The 16022-nt window shown below is 48.3% G+C and overlaps 1 protein-coding gene across 2 annotated transcripts in view; it reads right to left on the bottom strand.

Moving 5' to 3' along the window:
- The window catches only part of tns3 (tensin 3), a 35839-nt gene extending 20495 nt beyond the window's left edge, over positions 1-15344 (bottom strand). For both annotated transcript variants that reach the window (XM_084481309.1, XM_084481308.1), the window contains exons 1-12: positions 14935-15344; positions 8194-8362; positions 7752-7802; positions 7183-7305; positions 6889-6953; positions 5124-5207; positions 3643-3755; positions 2723-2783; positions 2148-2223; positions 1873-2002; positions 1509-1574; positions 387-488 (exon numbers count right to left, since the gene is read on the bottom strand). In XM_084481309.1, the coding sequence (XP_084337435.1) occupies positions 387-488; positions 1509-1574; positions 1873-2002; positions 2148-2223; positions 2723-2783; positions 3643-3755; positions 5124-5207; positions 6889-6953; positions 7183-7305; positions 7752-7802; positions 8194-8343 (1021 nt within the window). In that variant the 5' untranslated portion in view covers positions 8344-8362; positions 14935-15344. The remainder of the gene's footprint in view (positions 1-386; positions 489-1508; positions 1575-1872; positions 2003-2147; positions 2224-2722; positions 2784-3642; positions 3756-5123; positions 5208-6888; positions 6954-7182; positions 7306-7751; positions 7803-8193; positions 8363-14934) is intronic.
- Between the last annotated feature and the right edge of the window lie 678 nt (positions 15345-16022).

Consider the following 16022-nt stretch of genomic DNA (forward strand, 5'->3'; position numbering starts at 1 on the left):
CGAGGGCACACATGTTAATGTGATCATGTAGCAGCACCCCCCCCCCCCCCCGCCCGGACTCTAATGATAGTAGTGGAGAGGCCAAGCTGGCCTGAGCAGTGGACAGAATCAGAGTCATTGCCATGGTAACACCCCAGAGAGAGAAAAACAGTAGAATGAGTGGTGTGTGTGTGTGTGTAGAGAGAGAGAGTGAGATGGATGGACGTGAGATGATGATGACAAAGACAGATGCAGCGACCTTGGAGAGAGGGCCTGACGGATCACGCGCCATCGCCCAAGGGTTCACTCTCCATGTAGACGGGGACACGCAGGTGTGGTGTTAATGCCGGGGAACACGGGTGGTAAGGGTGTTAGCTTTGGCGGCACGGCGGTAGTGGTGGTCGTACCTTCTCCGTCGCAGATGTCCTGGTACGAGTCCCAGCGCAGGATGGGGTCGGCCGTGTTGTAGTCCACCATGACATCGGCACCGTTGTGCCAACGATCAGCATCTGCAGACGAAAGAAGATTTGATTCGATTTTTTGCTTTTTATGATAGAGTGAGATAGACAGCAAGGTATGGGAGATAGGGGAGATGGGAGGGGGACATGCAGCAAAAGACCACGGGCAGGAATCTAACCCGGGTCTCTGCGATCAGGACTGAGCCTTAATGGTACGCGCTCTACCCGGTGAGCCACCGGGGCACCCCAGAAATTGCATTATTAAGCCACAAAAATCTTCCCAGGATGAAATGCTGCAAGCCATGCTACCGGCTTTGAAAAGAACCAAACGATTTTTTTGTTTTTCTAAAATCCTTTTATTTATTGTTTTTGGAATGAGAATTCCATTGAGAGACACATTAAAACAAGGTTGGATATGTATAACACATGTATTCTAGGAGGTACCGCCCCCCCCCCCCATGAACAAACATCAACACACATGGAATCTCTATTGGGTGGGTGTCACATGAGGCCCTGCTCCTGTGCGCTGTCAGCACACTTGACTCTCCACTTCCTGTCTCTGCGGGAGACAGGAAGGGAGGTTTGGCAGGGGGGGGACAGTATGGAGGAGGAATGCCAGGTGGGAGAGGAAGACCCCCAGCCTGTCTCAGTTTGTATCTCTCTCACTCTCTGTCTGTCTTTCTCTTTTGCCTGTCTGTCTGTCTGTGTTTTCAGATGTATTTTTCTGTTTATCTCTCTCTGTCTCTCTCTCCCGCTCTTTCTCTCATTGTCGTTGCATCTCGTCGTGTCCCTCGGTGTCTCTGTAGCTTTGTTTCAATCCGTCTTTGTCATTCTGTCTCTCTCTCTCCCTGCACCGCTCAGTCCCTCTATCTTTGTTTCAATCTCTCCGTCTGTGTTCTTCCGTCTCTCCTCCTGCATCTCTCCATCTTTCTCTTTGTCTCTCTCTCTGCGTCTGCCTCAGTCTCTCTATCACCGTTTCAATCTATCCGTCTCTGTGCCTCTGTCAGTCTCTCCCCCTCCCCCCCCCACCCCCCCCCCTCCATATATCTCCCTAGTAAATGAGTTCAATACCTGGGATCCTCTCCGGGCCCTCTGTGAACACCAGCTCCACTCGGCCGTAATCCGGAAATCTGGGATCTGCAAAGTCAACACATAGGAATGCCGTGAGTGATGGCTCCAACTAGCAAACCGGGAAGTCCGATGCAATGGTGCAGCAGAAGAAATCCTGAATAACGTGACACATTAGAGGATAAACAACATTAACAAGCTACCTTGAAATCTAAATTGGTAGTCTAATTATTCCAGGCTGTGTTTTGGTGTTTGTTTTGTTTTTTTCACTACTGGAGAGGAGGGGTGAGAGGTGCTGGTGGGGGCCGATCGACAAGACATGCTGGGACCTGTAGTCTTCTTCCATTCACCCACATCATGTACGTACCTTTGTTGGCGGCCTCCATGTCTTCCTTGTCGAACGACAGGCTGTAGCCCTGCACTGCTCCCGTGTGGAACTGCAGGCGGAAAACCACCTCGCGCTCCGACGTCACGTCGCTCTTGTGGTAGCATTTGATCTGTTCAGGAAAACAAACACAACAAACTAAATGGTGGGGGTTCAGGGAGAGGCTCTGTAATGCTGACTGTTGGGAGGTGAAGAGACAGTGTGCTGGTGCTGGTGCTGGTGTTGCGTTACACTACTGTATGTATCTGTCCCCTTACCATGATGTCTCCCTTCAGCAGCTGTGCTGGTTCCAGGGGAATACACAGCCGGTCCCTGTGGCCCGGTCCAATGTGACTGTAGGAGGGAGGGAGAAGACAAGCAGAGGAGAGCCATCATGGAGAAACACGTTACGTAGAAAGCAGTCATAGATGTCAAGATGTCACGTTGAACGATTTCACACAGAAATATGTGAAAAAAGACATTTTGTAAGAAGATATAGAAAGATGTGATAGAAAGATGTGGCATAAAAAGATGTTACATGAAATAATGTTTCATGGAAGGACACTGTGTTTAAACGCATCCCATAGAAAGCAGTCAACTGGAGAGACATCACCATGTTGAATCATGACAGAAACACATCATGTCAAAAAAGCATGAAATAGACGCTTCATGGAAATACGCTGCAGAGAAAGACGTCACGTAGAAAGACAAATAGAATCAAATAGAAACATGTCTATGAACCAATATCACACACTTAATACTAATACTAACATATATATATATATATAAATATATATATATATTAATACTCTTAATATATGTATACTTTTGTAATATTTGGCAACCTACTTACTAGACCCCTGAAGAGTACACAGCTTGCATTCCCTGGTACACCTTCAGGTACGGGCGGCACACTGTGAGGGACGCAGTGTTTTAATTCAGCTTGTCATTCATCGTCGGTAAAGAACACAAAGCGCTGACACTTGGAACGTTTCCCGCCACTATTGTAATCAATATTGACAAGATGCACTGGGAATCAGAACCAAAGAATGCATGTTGTTGGGCTATCTCAATTGATGCAGAGCCTGTATGTACACAATCATGCCAACCAGATACACAAAGGAAAAAATACGTGTGACTTTTCGTACGATTGTGTATGGTTGGCGGCTAAGCCGGCTGATGGGAGATAAGCTCGTGTTTTCAAGCAAAAAAACTTTTTTTTGTTTCACAACATAATGACGACTGTGGCCGTCTCGCGATGCCGAGTCAAAACATCAATTTATACGGAAAAAAACCCTGGGCGTGGATTCCCTCAGGCTTACTGAGACACCGTAATGCAGTTCTCTGCAGTTTTGTTTATGTAATTCAGTGTGTCTGTGTGTGTGTGTGTGTGTGTGTGTGTGTAGCCACACACACACACACATACACACACACACACACACACACACAAACACACACACGGCAGAGAGTTCACTAGTGAGAGAGAGAGAGAGAGAGAGAGAGAGAGAGAGAGGGTGTGTTTATATGTTTATGTGCGTCCCATGGCAAGAAAGATACAAGCCACCTACAAAGAGTTACATTAAACAGCCCAGATAAGCCTATATTTTGTTTATTGCTGCGCGTCTCTGATGTGGTTTGTCGTCTCGAGCAGCCTTGCGGTGCTAATGTCTTGGCGTTCATTTGGAGCGGGCTCCGGGCTTGATCCTTTTGCAGCGGTTAAACAGTCGACATGGCTGTCGGGTTGTTGTTGTTGTGTTTTTTTTCTTTTTTTACCCCCGCTGGCGTCAAAGTTTGGGAGGCCGTGAAGAACGATGCAGTGGAGGAAGAGCGGCGAGGCGTTGATCTTCATCGAGCCGCTCAGGAGGCTGTTGAGGATCCACACGTACCTGCCAGGCGGAGAACCAGTTGGACAAAACGAATTAACAAAATGAAGCACGAGTAGAAAAACAACAACAGCAACGACGACAGCAGCAACACGGCGCCGGTCGTTTTAATGCTAACAAATTAGCTTCACGCCGCTCCACTGAATTCACATCTGCTTCCCGTTGACCCAGAAAACCCCGACAGATCCAGAATATGAAATACAAAAAACCCTTTATATCGTCAACTCCTCTAGTCCAACTGCCTCATAAAATAAACAGACTGAAACAATCCACATTGCACTCATTGTGCTCTTTGCTCATTGGACTTTTTGTTCTAAACAGGTTGTTTGGTGTTGTTTTGCCTTTTAACGTGAGTGCACTGTCTAAGGTGATTACTTTCACTGTTTAGAGACAACAATGCATGCTAATGTAATCCATCCTAACGTAATCCTCACTGCGTAGGTTTCGGCGTGTGTATCTTAAGACACGCACACACGCACAACCCAATGGGCGTTGTGCGTGTGCGTGTCTTGAGATACACACGCGCTGGGACCCAAGGCAGCAGCCGGATCTCACCATCCACTCGGGACACGGTTTCGGGGAAGTGTTAAAGAGAAAAGAACGCCCCTCTGTGTGTGTCTGTGTGTGTGTGTGTGTGTGTGTGTGTGAGGCTACGTGTCTGGCCACAGGTAGTGGCTCCGTGTGTGAGTCACCGTGACTCAGGGGCCCATGCCCAGGGTTTAAGATTACCAGCCGGCCACCACGAGATCCCATTCCCGTTCCCAAAACCCGACCATACAATGGTTTGGTTTTATTTTCGACCCCGGCGTTTTTCAAAAGTCTGTGGGCAGGAGAGGTGGTGAGGGAGGGGGGGGGTGTGGGGGATAGTGGGCAAAACAGTTCATAGTCATGCAGTCTATTGTCACGATGCACACCGGCTCTGTGACAGGAGGATAGGTGTCACTGCTAGGGACACCAAAGGGAAGGGGCCGTGAAAAATAAAGAAAAAAAAGGGACACTCATGGGAGCACAACTGATAATTACAATCTTGCACGGTATTCCAGAACAGTGGGGCTTTGAACCCAGCGTTTCACGCAAGCGCTAGGGCGGAACGATATGGGAAAGGAAAAACACTGACGGCGATTATTTTGACAGATATTTAAGCAGTTTACGGCCCCTGTGAAAAGACGTTGGTAGTTTACTCTGTATTTGCAAAACGAGTCCAAGCATTTTCCAACATTTGATAAAAATTGCCCTGGAAATGATCCACAATGTCCCGACACGTATAACAAGTGGGCAAAAGGAGTGCTTGTTAAAAATGGTTCCTAATCTGGTGCACACACACACACGCGCACACACACACACACACACACACACACACAGGGGGTGTACCGTTTCTGCGAGGGGGTCATCAGAGCGGAGACCTTGTCATCGTAGTACTTCCTCATGGCGAAGCGGTCCAGAGCCTGGTCGGCGCTACAGCAACAAAAAAGCAGGGATTCAAACTACAAACTCTCAACTCTCTCATGGCTTGTGAACCTGGAGTCATCAGTATCCCCCCCCCCCCCAGCCCCTTGCTCTGCTAGCATCATCATCATCATCATCATCATCATCATCATTAAATCTAGTACCTCCCCTCCCCCCCCCGCCCCGGAAACCGCCGTAGACACGTGCTGCTGACTCAAACACGCAGACAGAAACAACCCCACACACACATTAAGAAACACCTACAGAGACACATGTTAGGAACACAAAAGGCATGCATGTCTGCACACACATGTGCATGGGCACACTCAAACAGACACAGGCATATATGATCACACACATGAACACACAAACACACGTGAACGCGTGCACACACACACACACACACACACACACACACACACACACACACACACACACACACACACACACACACACACACACACACACAAATAAATAAACATACGCGTGGCGAGTGGGGCGAGAGGGGGAAAGTGACGAGTGGGGGACGGGGGACGGGGGACGGGGGACGGGGGCAGGGGGGTCCAACAGGGAGTAGAACAATAGCCTCCTTAAGCCAACACAGAGGGGGGACAGAGGACAGAGGGAGGCCAGGAGTGTGTACACAGCGCTGCCATTCCACCACGACTAGAACCAACAGGGGACCTTTCGGCACCGGTGCTCCTCTCTCTCCCTCGTTGTCTCTCGCTCGCCCATCTATTTTTGTGCAAATCTCCCGCTTTTGTCCCACTATCTCTTCCTGTAGCTGCTCATCGTCGCTGTGCTTTTATTTTTTAACCTGCCGTGACCCCCGACCCCCCCCGACCCCATGCTTGATTCCCGCTCTCTCTCTCTCTCTCTCTCTCTCTCTCTCTCTCTCTCTCTCTAGCTTTTCAACAACAGAAAACAATAACAGGAAGTGAGGTCTGGTTAGCCAATAGCTGTGGAGGGCTACGAGTATCAGGTCCATGGCTGTGTGTGTTGAAAAGATTTACTTGGGCAAATAAGACCAATACACACACACACACACACACACACACACACACACACACACACATACATACACACACACACACACACACACACACACACACTCCCTGCTGGGGTTTCTTTCTATTTGTGCTGAAGAAACGTTTGCCCTTGTTTTTGATTCTGGAAGAGGGATTAGACAAACAGCAGCGATTCTAAATCTCTTGAGCAGACAGTGAGGACACATCACAAGCATGGCCGCCCTTTGTTCTTTACGTCGCTCCCTGCTCAAACTACGTGTTCGTTTTCTGGTTTCCAGAAAGACAGTGATGAAACGTTGAATGTAAGAAATTGACACCAGAGCCCAAAGCTATTTTCATCATTCGAATAGTTCTGGGTCGATTCACGCTCGCACCGTAAGCAGTGAATCACGGTGAAAAGCTGCGGTTCATTTCTTCCAAGTTGACTCTTCTTGTGCTCACTGACTGACTCACTTTGACCCCAAATCTGAACGTGTCAATGGTTTTTTTCTTGCGGTTTTTGGTTGAGCACAGGGTTCGCCTGCGGTCTATGGAACTAGGAATCCTTTCCAAGAAATACTTTGGAATAACATTGGACCACTTTAGCCATCAGAAGATAATTGCTCATTTCAAACGATTAGATTTTATGGCAACATCATTTAAAAAAAAAAAGTATTATTTACCTGGCGGATATATCGGTGAAGTGGATAAACGATGAGATAACCACTCCAATCCGCCCCTTGCCGCCCTAAAATTACAGAGAAAAATCATATTTACTTTGCATGCCACATTTACAATCTCTTTTTCCATGATTGTGAAATCTAAATACACCATGTACATGGCTCAAAACGGCTCTATCATAACACAGTAATGGCACCATTCATAAAAATAACATCCAGCATGTGTCCCCTAGTGTACTAATAATAATACAGCAAGATAATGTATTGGGGGGGGGGGGGAGGGGGGGGTGTACATACCCTACAGTGGATGACCACCACGTGCAGCGGGTCTGTGTTCAGCCATCCCTCCATGGCCTTGCAGATGGTGCAGATCTTATCCAGAGGTGGAGCGTGCATGTCAGGCCAGCCCGTGTCCAGAGTCTGCAATCACATACGTACACGTTATGACACACACACACACACACACACAATTTCACACACACAATAAATCAAATGTATTTCACGTATGCTCTTGAGGGAGTGTGTATACACACACACACACACACACACATGCACACGCACACACACACACACACGCACACACACACACACACACACACACACACACACACACACACACACACTATCTCTACACAGTGGCCGAGGTGTAACCCCACCGGTGACTCATTCAGTGTTTCACATGATTGGTGAGACACAGATGGTTCAATAATATCCATTCTAGTCTCAACAAGCCCACCCAGCCCACCTAAGGGAGGGGTATCGATTCTTGACCGGTGTGTATGTGGGTTGATATTCTCGTCATGGCTGCTTCTTTTGGTATGAACTCTGATGTGGCTCAAAGTCAAGCGTTCCTTCGACCTTAGTACCTTAGAGTTAATCCTGGACAGGTCGGCTCTCCTCTCTGACAGGTTGATAGTCTAGAGAAAACACACACAAGAGAGGAGCCGGTGAGATAACACAGTGAACGTCTCCCCTCTCGTTAACCTTAGACTCATCACATTAGTACAAACAAACACCAAAACAGGCTCGGGCCAATCAGACGCAGCAGACACATCTGAAAAGAATGCCAATGGCTGTTGAACTCGAGACTGAGGGGGAGGGGGGGCGGGGCTCATGTGATGGATGAGCTCATGATCAGCGACTTCATCGTCGATCAATAGCACGAAAAAAAAAAAGCCTCTTTCAAAACAATCAACATCTTCATCTGCACTATTTATTTTATTTTACACTTGGATTGACAGCGCGGTCTCGGTGGCCCGGGTGGGCGATGGGGGAGGGGGGGGGGGTCACCAGCGGACCACTACTGACCAGGTAGTTGTCGGCGTGCTTGGACCTCAGCATGCGCGTCACATCCTTCAGGTTGTGTGCGTAGATCTCCTCCGAGCAGGCCCGGGGGAAGGACACGGCGATGATGCGCTCCGTTATGTAGGTCAGGTCCAGCTCGTATCCCTCCTCCATTATGAACTTGTGACGCTTCCTGTTCAGAATAAACACATCAAAGAACAAAGGAAAGACTTTGTGAGAGCAGGCTGAGATTTCAACCGCGTGGAAGTTTTCCCTCTCAATAATATTCCCCCAGTGTACCTCGGTGACTTCACTGCTGTCAATATTGAACGGTCAAAGTCCCGAGGTCCCGTCATTGTGTTAATGTTCCCTGCTGATATCTTTAGAGTGTGACCTCAACTCCACATTGAACAACACACAGAGCTCTTTGTTTACCCAGAAACAGCCTAGCTGTAGAGCAGTACCAAATGGAGCCTGTGGAATATCACAAGTAGTATATTAAAGACATTCTACATGTTTGAAATCCAATTTTCCCTCCCTTAAGGCAACCTCAAACCACGTATGAAATCAGCTCTGAGATGCAATTGTGTTGCATAGAGAAGATTGGGTAAAACTCACAAATATAGAAGCAGAACATTTAGAAAATCGAATCTACTTCCAGATCAAACCAGCTATCCCCATGCCCCCCACACACACACACACACTCTTATCTAGTCATCTGCGGGCTGACCTCCCTGTTGCTCTGACTTGCCAGCTGGTGAAGAGACAAGACAAACAAAGTCACTGCCTTCTGACCGCCCCACACACTGTGCTAATGCTACAGCACTGAGCTAACGATGAAACACTGTGCCAACGCTGAAGCACTGTGCTAATGCGAATCTCAGAACAACAAGCACCCGCTTAACTGTCCGAAAGTTGGGTTACATTTCTGAACCGGTGATGATGAAAACGAGAAGATTCTAGATAATATTCTAAATAAAAACCACATGAAATACTTTTCTGTTTTGAGGTTAGCCATCTGTTTTAGAACACACACACACACACACACACACACACACACACACACACACACACACTCTCTCTCTCTACATCCAGCAACAGCAGTGACGTGTCCCCTCCAAGGGTCACCAACCATTGATTAGTTTGTTGTGATCATCTGTTAGAATGAGCTCATCCTTTCATGGGGAACACAATGCTTCTGACCACCGAGTCTGTATTGAGTTGGGGGGGGGGGGGACACTTTGAAGAAGAATAACCATAAAGCAAGGAGTTGCATTGGAGCTGTGTCTCTAAGCGGCCCTCAGAGCAGAATGAAAGGAACCATGTGTCTGAGGAGGTCATCACCCGGGGAAATAGGGCTGTAGGCTGTGTGTGTGTGTGTGTGTGTGTGTGTGTGTGTGTGTGTCCACGTGAGTGACAGCATGTGCAAGGTGGTCCTCGGGTGTGGGGTAAGGGTATTCAGAGATTGATGCTGCTATTAGTGGGGTTAGAGTCTAGTTCACCCCCATCACCCATGTTCTCACACGCACACAGACACACACACACACACACTCCTATGGGCGGTGTAGTCTGCTAAGAGGAAGTTAATGAACTGGCCAATACACTGAGGGCCTCTGTTGCAGTGAGGGGCCGGAATGGGAAGGGAGGCTGATGTTTTAGCACTGGGCCCAGAAGAGAGAGAGAGTGAGGGAGAGAGACCTATAACTGACACATTGTGTTCAGAGGGAACACTGAATGAACTGTAGGCTTATGCTAAGCTACATCTTGGCCGCCGCCTGGTTTGTTTTGATTTGTTTGCGCGTCAATGTGCACATGCACATGCTTTAAAGAAAACTAAAAAGAGCAAAAAAAACCTCACTAAATGGACAAATGTATAAAAGCTAAATTATCTTTAAATCTCTTTTTAGCATGATTGCACAACATTGTTGTTTTTAATGTCTGTTTGTTTCTTAGTGTCTTTTTTTATACAAGCCTGTCAAAGACGAATTTCTGTCACTCGTGACAGACAATAAAGTTTATCTATCTATCTATCTATCTATCTATTAACCTTCACAGCAATCCAGACAGACAATTGTCTATATGCTATGGTGATACAGCAATATATCCACACACACCTACAATACATACTGTACCTATCACCGCTCCAGCCTGTTGAGAACCTGTACACAAACCCAAGCCAAACCAAAACGTGTGTGAGCCATTAGGCAGCAGCTCCTTTCCCTGGTCGTAGGCGACCTCTCTTCGACTCTCTCCCTTCACACTCAAAACACACGGGGTGACTTGCCCCGGCACGCCGTGAAAAGAGAATTCATCTTTAATTTGCAGTGACTACTTTTGTCTCTGGTTTTGAAAAACCACAGCGTTTGTCTACAGAGGGCAGAGAGAAGAAAAAAAGAAAAAGCAGTGCCCAGGATGTCAACTCACTCGGGAGCCCACCCATGGCAGTGAGGTCTGACGGAGGGTGGAGGGGTGGGGGTGGAGCGAGGCTGCGTGGGTGATTCAGAGGGGAAAAAAAGGGGTTGTCGTGTCTATACTGTGAAGCAAGCTGCGACAGGTCTGGTTGGTCAGGATGTTGGGGGATTAGGGTGTGTCTGGTTCCCTACCAGGTAAAGAGCTAGAGGAGTGTAGACACACACGCACGCACGCACGCACGCACGCACACACACACACACACACACACCTGAAATCCCTCACATACAATTACATTATAATCCAAATATACACAATTGCTATAACAAAACAAACCAAAAAAACATGGGACAATTAAACCCCACCAGAGGTAAGACAGCGAGCAGGTCGGATTGAGGCGTGTTGATGTAGGCCAAAGACGGCCCCACCCCTCACCTGGCCACACAACACCCCACATGGAATCTTCCATTTCACGCCAAGAGCACAGCCGGATCAAATAACCAGGCAACATTGTGAAGAAGGATTTAAATAGCAGCGACCTGTACCGTTCCGCCATTTAGGGGACACACACACACACACAACAACACAAAAATGAATGGCCGCCGGTCATTCTGTGAGCGCTGGGTTCAGTCATGTGAACGGTGACCTCATACTTGTTTTCACTCTTTTTTTTTTTCGGGGAGCCGTCTGTGGTGACAATCGCTGGCAGGAGGCTGGCATGCTTGTCTCCAGTGATAGAACTCCTCCCGAACCCGGGGATGAGGGACGGTGAATGAATTTGTCAAATTAGGAGTTTGTTTACGTGTTATCCGAACCGGTTGCTACACGTCTGTCGTGGCTTCCCCCTGATGATGTTTTTCCATCTGACTTTTCAATGCGCGTGGGGGGGGGGGGGGGGGGCGGTCTGTTTATCCACTTTGTTATTTTGTTCTTCAGGGGTAGAAGGAATAAATATGAAATATATACAGAAAGAAGACTACTCAACCACCTTCACGTCATTTTGTGAAGGCGATGGGAGGCTGAATGCTGATATGAAATAACTTAACTATAACAGTTATATCACAGTTATAGATAGTTTACATAGGAATCCATTACAACCAAGTTTCAATAAAGTCAAATGATATGCGGAAATTCCTGCATTTTCCCTTGCATTATATTTGAAAACTTGTGGTAGTCGGAGCAACCACAAGGATCATAAAATATATACATCATAATATCCAGAAATATGATTACAAGATCAATTATATCCTAGATTACCATCATTATGCCTACTATTATTATGCCATTGTAAAGTATATGAAAGAAAAATAAGCAGCATTCCCAACTGGATTTGGAGCGTCAAAGGAACATTCCCCCTGGGGCTCCATGTATTGTTCCATAACCTGTTGTGGTGGCGCTGGGGGTCAAAAGGGGCCGCTACGTGTGTGCAGGGCCCACCCAGACAAGAGAGCAGGCTAGACCTGTGCTCCAGGAGGTGTGAGAGGGAAGCATCTGCCAGCGGCAGCTCCCCGGCGTCTCCTCTCTCTCTCCATGGGAGTCCCTGAGCTCTGCTTAAATCACCAGTCATGATCTCCCAGAGCCGTTTGTCCTCCACCCCTAGAGTAACACCTAGAGGGCCATAAATGCTTTAGGAAGTCTGGCTGTCTTTTTTTTTTTGTGGAAGGAAAGGAGTGAAGGGTGAGGGTGGTTGGGTTTGGGGGGGGGGGGGCAGGGGGGGGGGGGGGGGGGTGCGTGTGTACATGTGCAAGGGAGGCTTGTTCACTGGAATGTTTTTGCAGGGAACCCGTGAAATGCCAACCGTGTTTTAGCTCACTGCTCCGCGTCAGGCGATCGGATCGGCTTGGAGAGAAGCTTGGAGAAACAGCGCAGCGTATCTCCCGGCGTATAGCATTCCGTTCTGTGTGGTTTCAACAACGCTGCTGATGAAAAAAAATTCTCTTTGAGCTGCGGTTTAGCAGAGCTTCCAAGACGACGTAGCTTTAGCCTCTGATGTAAAAATGCGTGGGGGCCCCCTGGGCTCGGACGACCGGCGGCTGATATCCTGATAACAATCAGCTCCCACCGCTCCAAACCACGTCAGGGGCCCCTCGCCACGCTCGGCATGAATGTTAAGGAGCACGTACTGCGATTACACCGCCATGGCGATGGTGAGCCGTCGACAGGCCTGGTCGATGGAGGCCCCGGCCCCCCCCCACCCCCCCGCCCCCGTTTCCTGTCATGGGGTTTTATACATTTCAAGCGGCGGTCTCCGACAGCACTTTGGACATCGAGGAACGGGAAATCAACAAACCATAGAGTCTAGCGCCGCGGAAGGCCGGGGCGTATTTTTAGTCTTAGTTTATTTAGTCACCCTGGCACTGCAACGTATAGTTGCAGAGTGGCTTGTTTTCATGAGATATTTTGAAAGGGCATAAAGAATAAACGTGAACACCAGCCTGGGAGTGAATGGGTGCACACCCGCCACCCGCTCCCTAACTGCTCCCTAATTAGCCCCTTTTCTATCCCAAGGTCATATTGGAATGCGTTCCAGAGTGTGTGACGCTCCCCTCTCACTCTCTTGCTCCCTCGTTTTCTTTTCTTCCGGTTTAAAAACCTTAGTCTTCTTTGCCCTTGCCTCCCCCCATTCTCTCTGCTCTCTCTCTCTCTCTCTCTCTCTCTCTCTCTCTCTCTCTCTCTCTCTCTCTCTTGCCCCTCTCGCCCTAATAACTCACACATGTTGTGTGATGCAGTGGCCGGGGCACTGCATGTGACAAAGGGATATTTCATGGCATTCTGTTCTCGTGTCTAGCACTCAAGGGTTCCGCCACCAGACCACAGAGTTCCGCTGTACAGTACACACACACACACACACAATCACCCCCCCCCCCCCCTTCTCCAGGCCCACCTGTCCAAACCAGGCTATCAGGACCCAGCCCTGACACAATCCATTCATAAATCCTTTGTCGGCGGGACTAGCCCTGTGTTATCAGCACAGTGAGCCGGCTCCAGGAGCCATAGAACCGACTCATTTCCGCTGGGTCCCAACGTGCCCAACGACCCGTTCTCGTTCTCACACACTGATTTGTTTGCCTTCCGTGGGACGGTTATTGATAACGCACAAAGTCAAAGATTGAGTAAGACGATGGCCGGGGGGGGGGGGGGGGGGGGGGGGGGGGGGTTGCGGGTGGTTATCAGGCGTTTGCAAAATAAACCCAGGCAGAAAAAGCTATAATTGCCAGTTAAGTTTCTCCTGTCCCGACCAACTCTGTAATTAAGGCTAATCTTGAAAGAGTTTAGCCCGCTAAACGTTCACAACAACCTGCATGGTGTTCTGTCGCTTGAAAGGGCGACGTGTGTGTGTGTGTGTGTGTGTGTGTGTGTGTGCGTGTGAGGGGGGGGGCGGGGTTGGGGGTCGGTGTGGGGCGGGGGGAATGCAGGTGTGTTTCTGTTTTCAGACTCAAAGCGGAGATAGGGAGAGACCGGGATATGCAGGTAGAAGACAAGGGGGCCAGGGTCGGCTGCTCCTGTGATGTAAGGAAGGCTCGTCGTTCCTATCATCAACAATGGCCGACTGAGGACTGCCCCCCCCCCGCCCTGCAAATACCATGCAGCAGCTGTAGCTCAAAAAGGAGAAAGAAGGCATCTTCCTGTTGTCTCTGCAGAACGGTCTGCACCTCTGTTGGGGCTTCTGTTGTGGGTTTTATTTTAGGGGGGGTGGGGGGGGGGGGGGGGGCTTGTTTTACTCAGCATTAGGGGCTTGGATCAGCCCAGATGTTTTACATTATGGAGGGGGACAGGGGGTGGGGGGGACTCTAACCAGGGACCGAATGTGTCAACTACATGGTAACATCATTTCAAAGGAGGGACATAAATGTGCTGAACATATTAGCCCATTATTCACACACCTATAAAGTAACAGGCCCATTCTTATATAGGATTGGAGAAGAAAACATAAAAGTGTGTTCAGTTTGAATTACTCAATGTTATAACCCATGTTATAAGCCTTCAAAGTCTTGCTTTGGTCTTTACGTGCGTGCACATGAACGTACGGGCATGTGTGTGTGTGTGTGTGTGGTGTGTGTGTGTGTGTGTGTGTGTGTGTGTGTGTGTGTGTGTGTGTGTGTGTGTGTGTGTGTGTGTGTGGTGTGTGTGTGTGTGTGTGTGTGTGTGTGTGTGTGTGTGTGTGTGTGTGTGTGTGTGCGCGCGTGTGTGCGCGCACTCCCTCAAGAGCATGGGAAACAGTAAGGTATAAATTACATTGAAAAAGACCAACAAGTCACATAAAGGCTGCACACTTAAGCATATTACGTTGAGAGCCCAATAGCTCAGCAACAAACTCTTAAAACGGACCTCAGAAGTTGAAATCCAAAACCTTACCTTTTCACACTGAATGCAGAAGCCTTGATTCCTTGTGTTTTCACTGATTCCCTTTGTCAATCAGTGGTAAAGAGAGAGGCACGCACAGGAGACAGTGAGAGGGATGCAATAAAGTCCACAGTCAAAGAGCGCTTCGGCCCGTCACACAGGCTTGCCCAAAGGCTGGGGGACTCATTTTCCTCGTGCTGGAATGTGCTCCCGATCCCATCGACAACTCCTGTGAGGCTCACTTTGTCCCGACTCCCTGTGAACACTGTGCTCTCCGACAGCCTGTGGCTGAGTTGCACTGCCGCTATCGGTGTTAAAATGGAAGCCCTTTGCTCTTCTACGAGCTGGTGCTGTTGCTGCCGCTGCTGCTGCTCTACCACCACTACCACCGCTACATCAACCCCCCAGCCCCCGTTTCCAGCCGAGCCGACACAACTTCCTCCAGTAGGACTACCGCTGAGGCGACCACAAGTCCTGGCATGGGATAGTCCTCCCCCCTGGCCCCGCCCCTTTTCACTCTTTCCTCCCGTCCTTTTCTTTCTCTGTAGGCTCACTTCCTCTCTCTCTCTCTCTCTCTCTCTCTCTCTCTCTCTCTCTCTCTCTCTCTCAAACACACACACACACACACACACACACACACACACACACACACACACACACACACACACACACACACACACACACACACTCTCTCTCTCTCTCTCTCTCTCTTAGACATCATAGCACTAGGCCTACATTACAATTTATTTTACGATATAGGCCTACTATATTTAGGCTAGGCCTATATGACGTGGAACTAAAGTGAGATCTCATAACATGAGTGTGAATATGGCATTCAATTATAAAGAGCAACAACAATGAATGCTGTTTGGTTACATAATAGACAAGATAATGTTTTACTTTGCCTAAACCTGTACTAACCACTTGTTAATATTTCACACTTGTAGCCTTTTCAATTTCTCTTCATTATATCCTTGTCATGTGAGCAATACACAATTACCATTTTAGAATGTATGTGCTTAGTTAATGATTTAGTCTGAAACTTTAGTTTTAAATAGTATTAATGTAGAGAGTATTTTAATGATATTCAAATAGAAACA

This window comes from Micromesistius poutassou, assembly GCF_964030765.1.
Source record: "Micromesistius poutassou genome assembly, chromosome: 16".
NCBI classification, from domain to species: domain Eukaryota; kingdom Metazoa; phylum Chordata; class Actinopteri; order Gadiformes; family Gadidae; genus Micromesistius; species Micromesistius poutassou.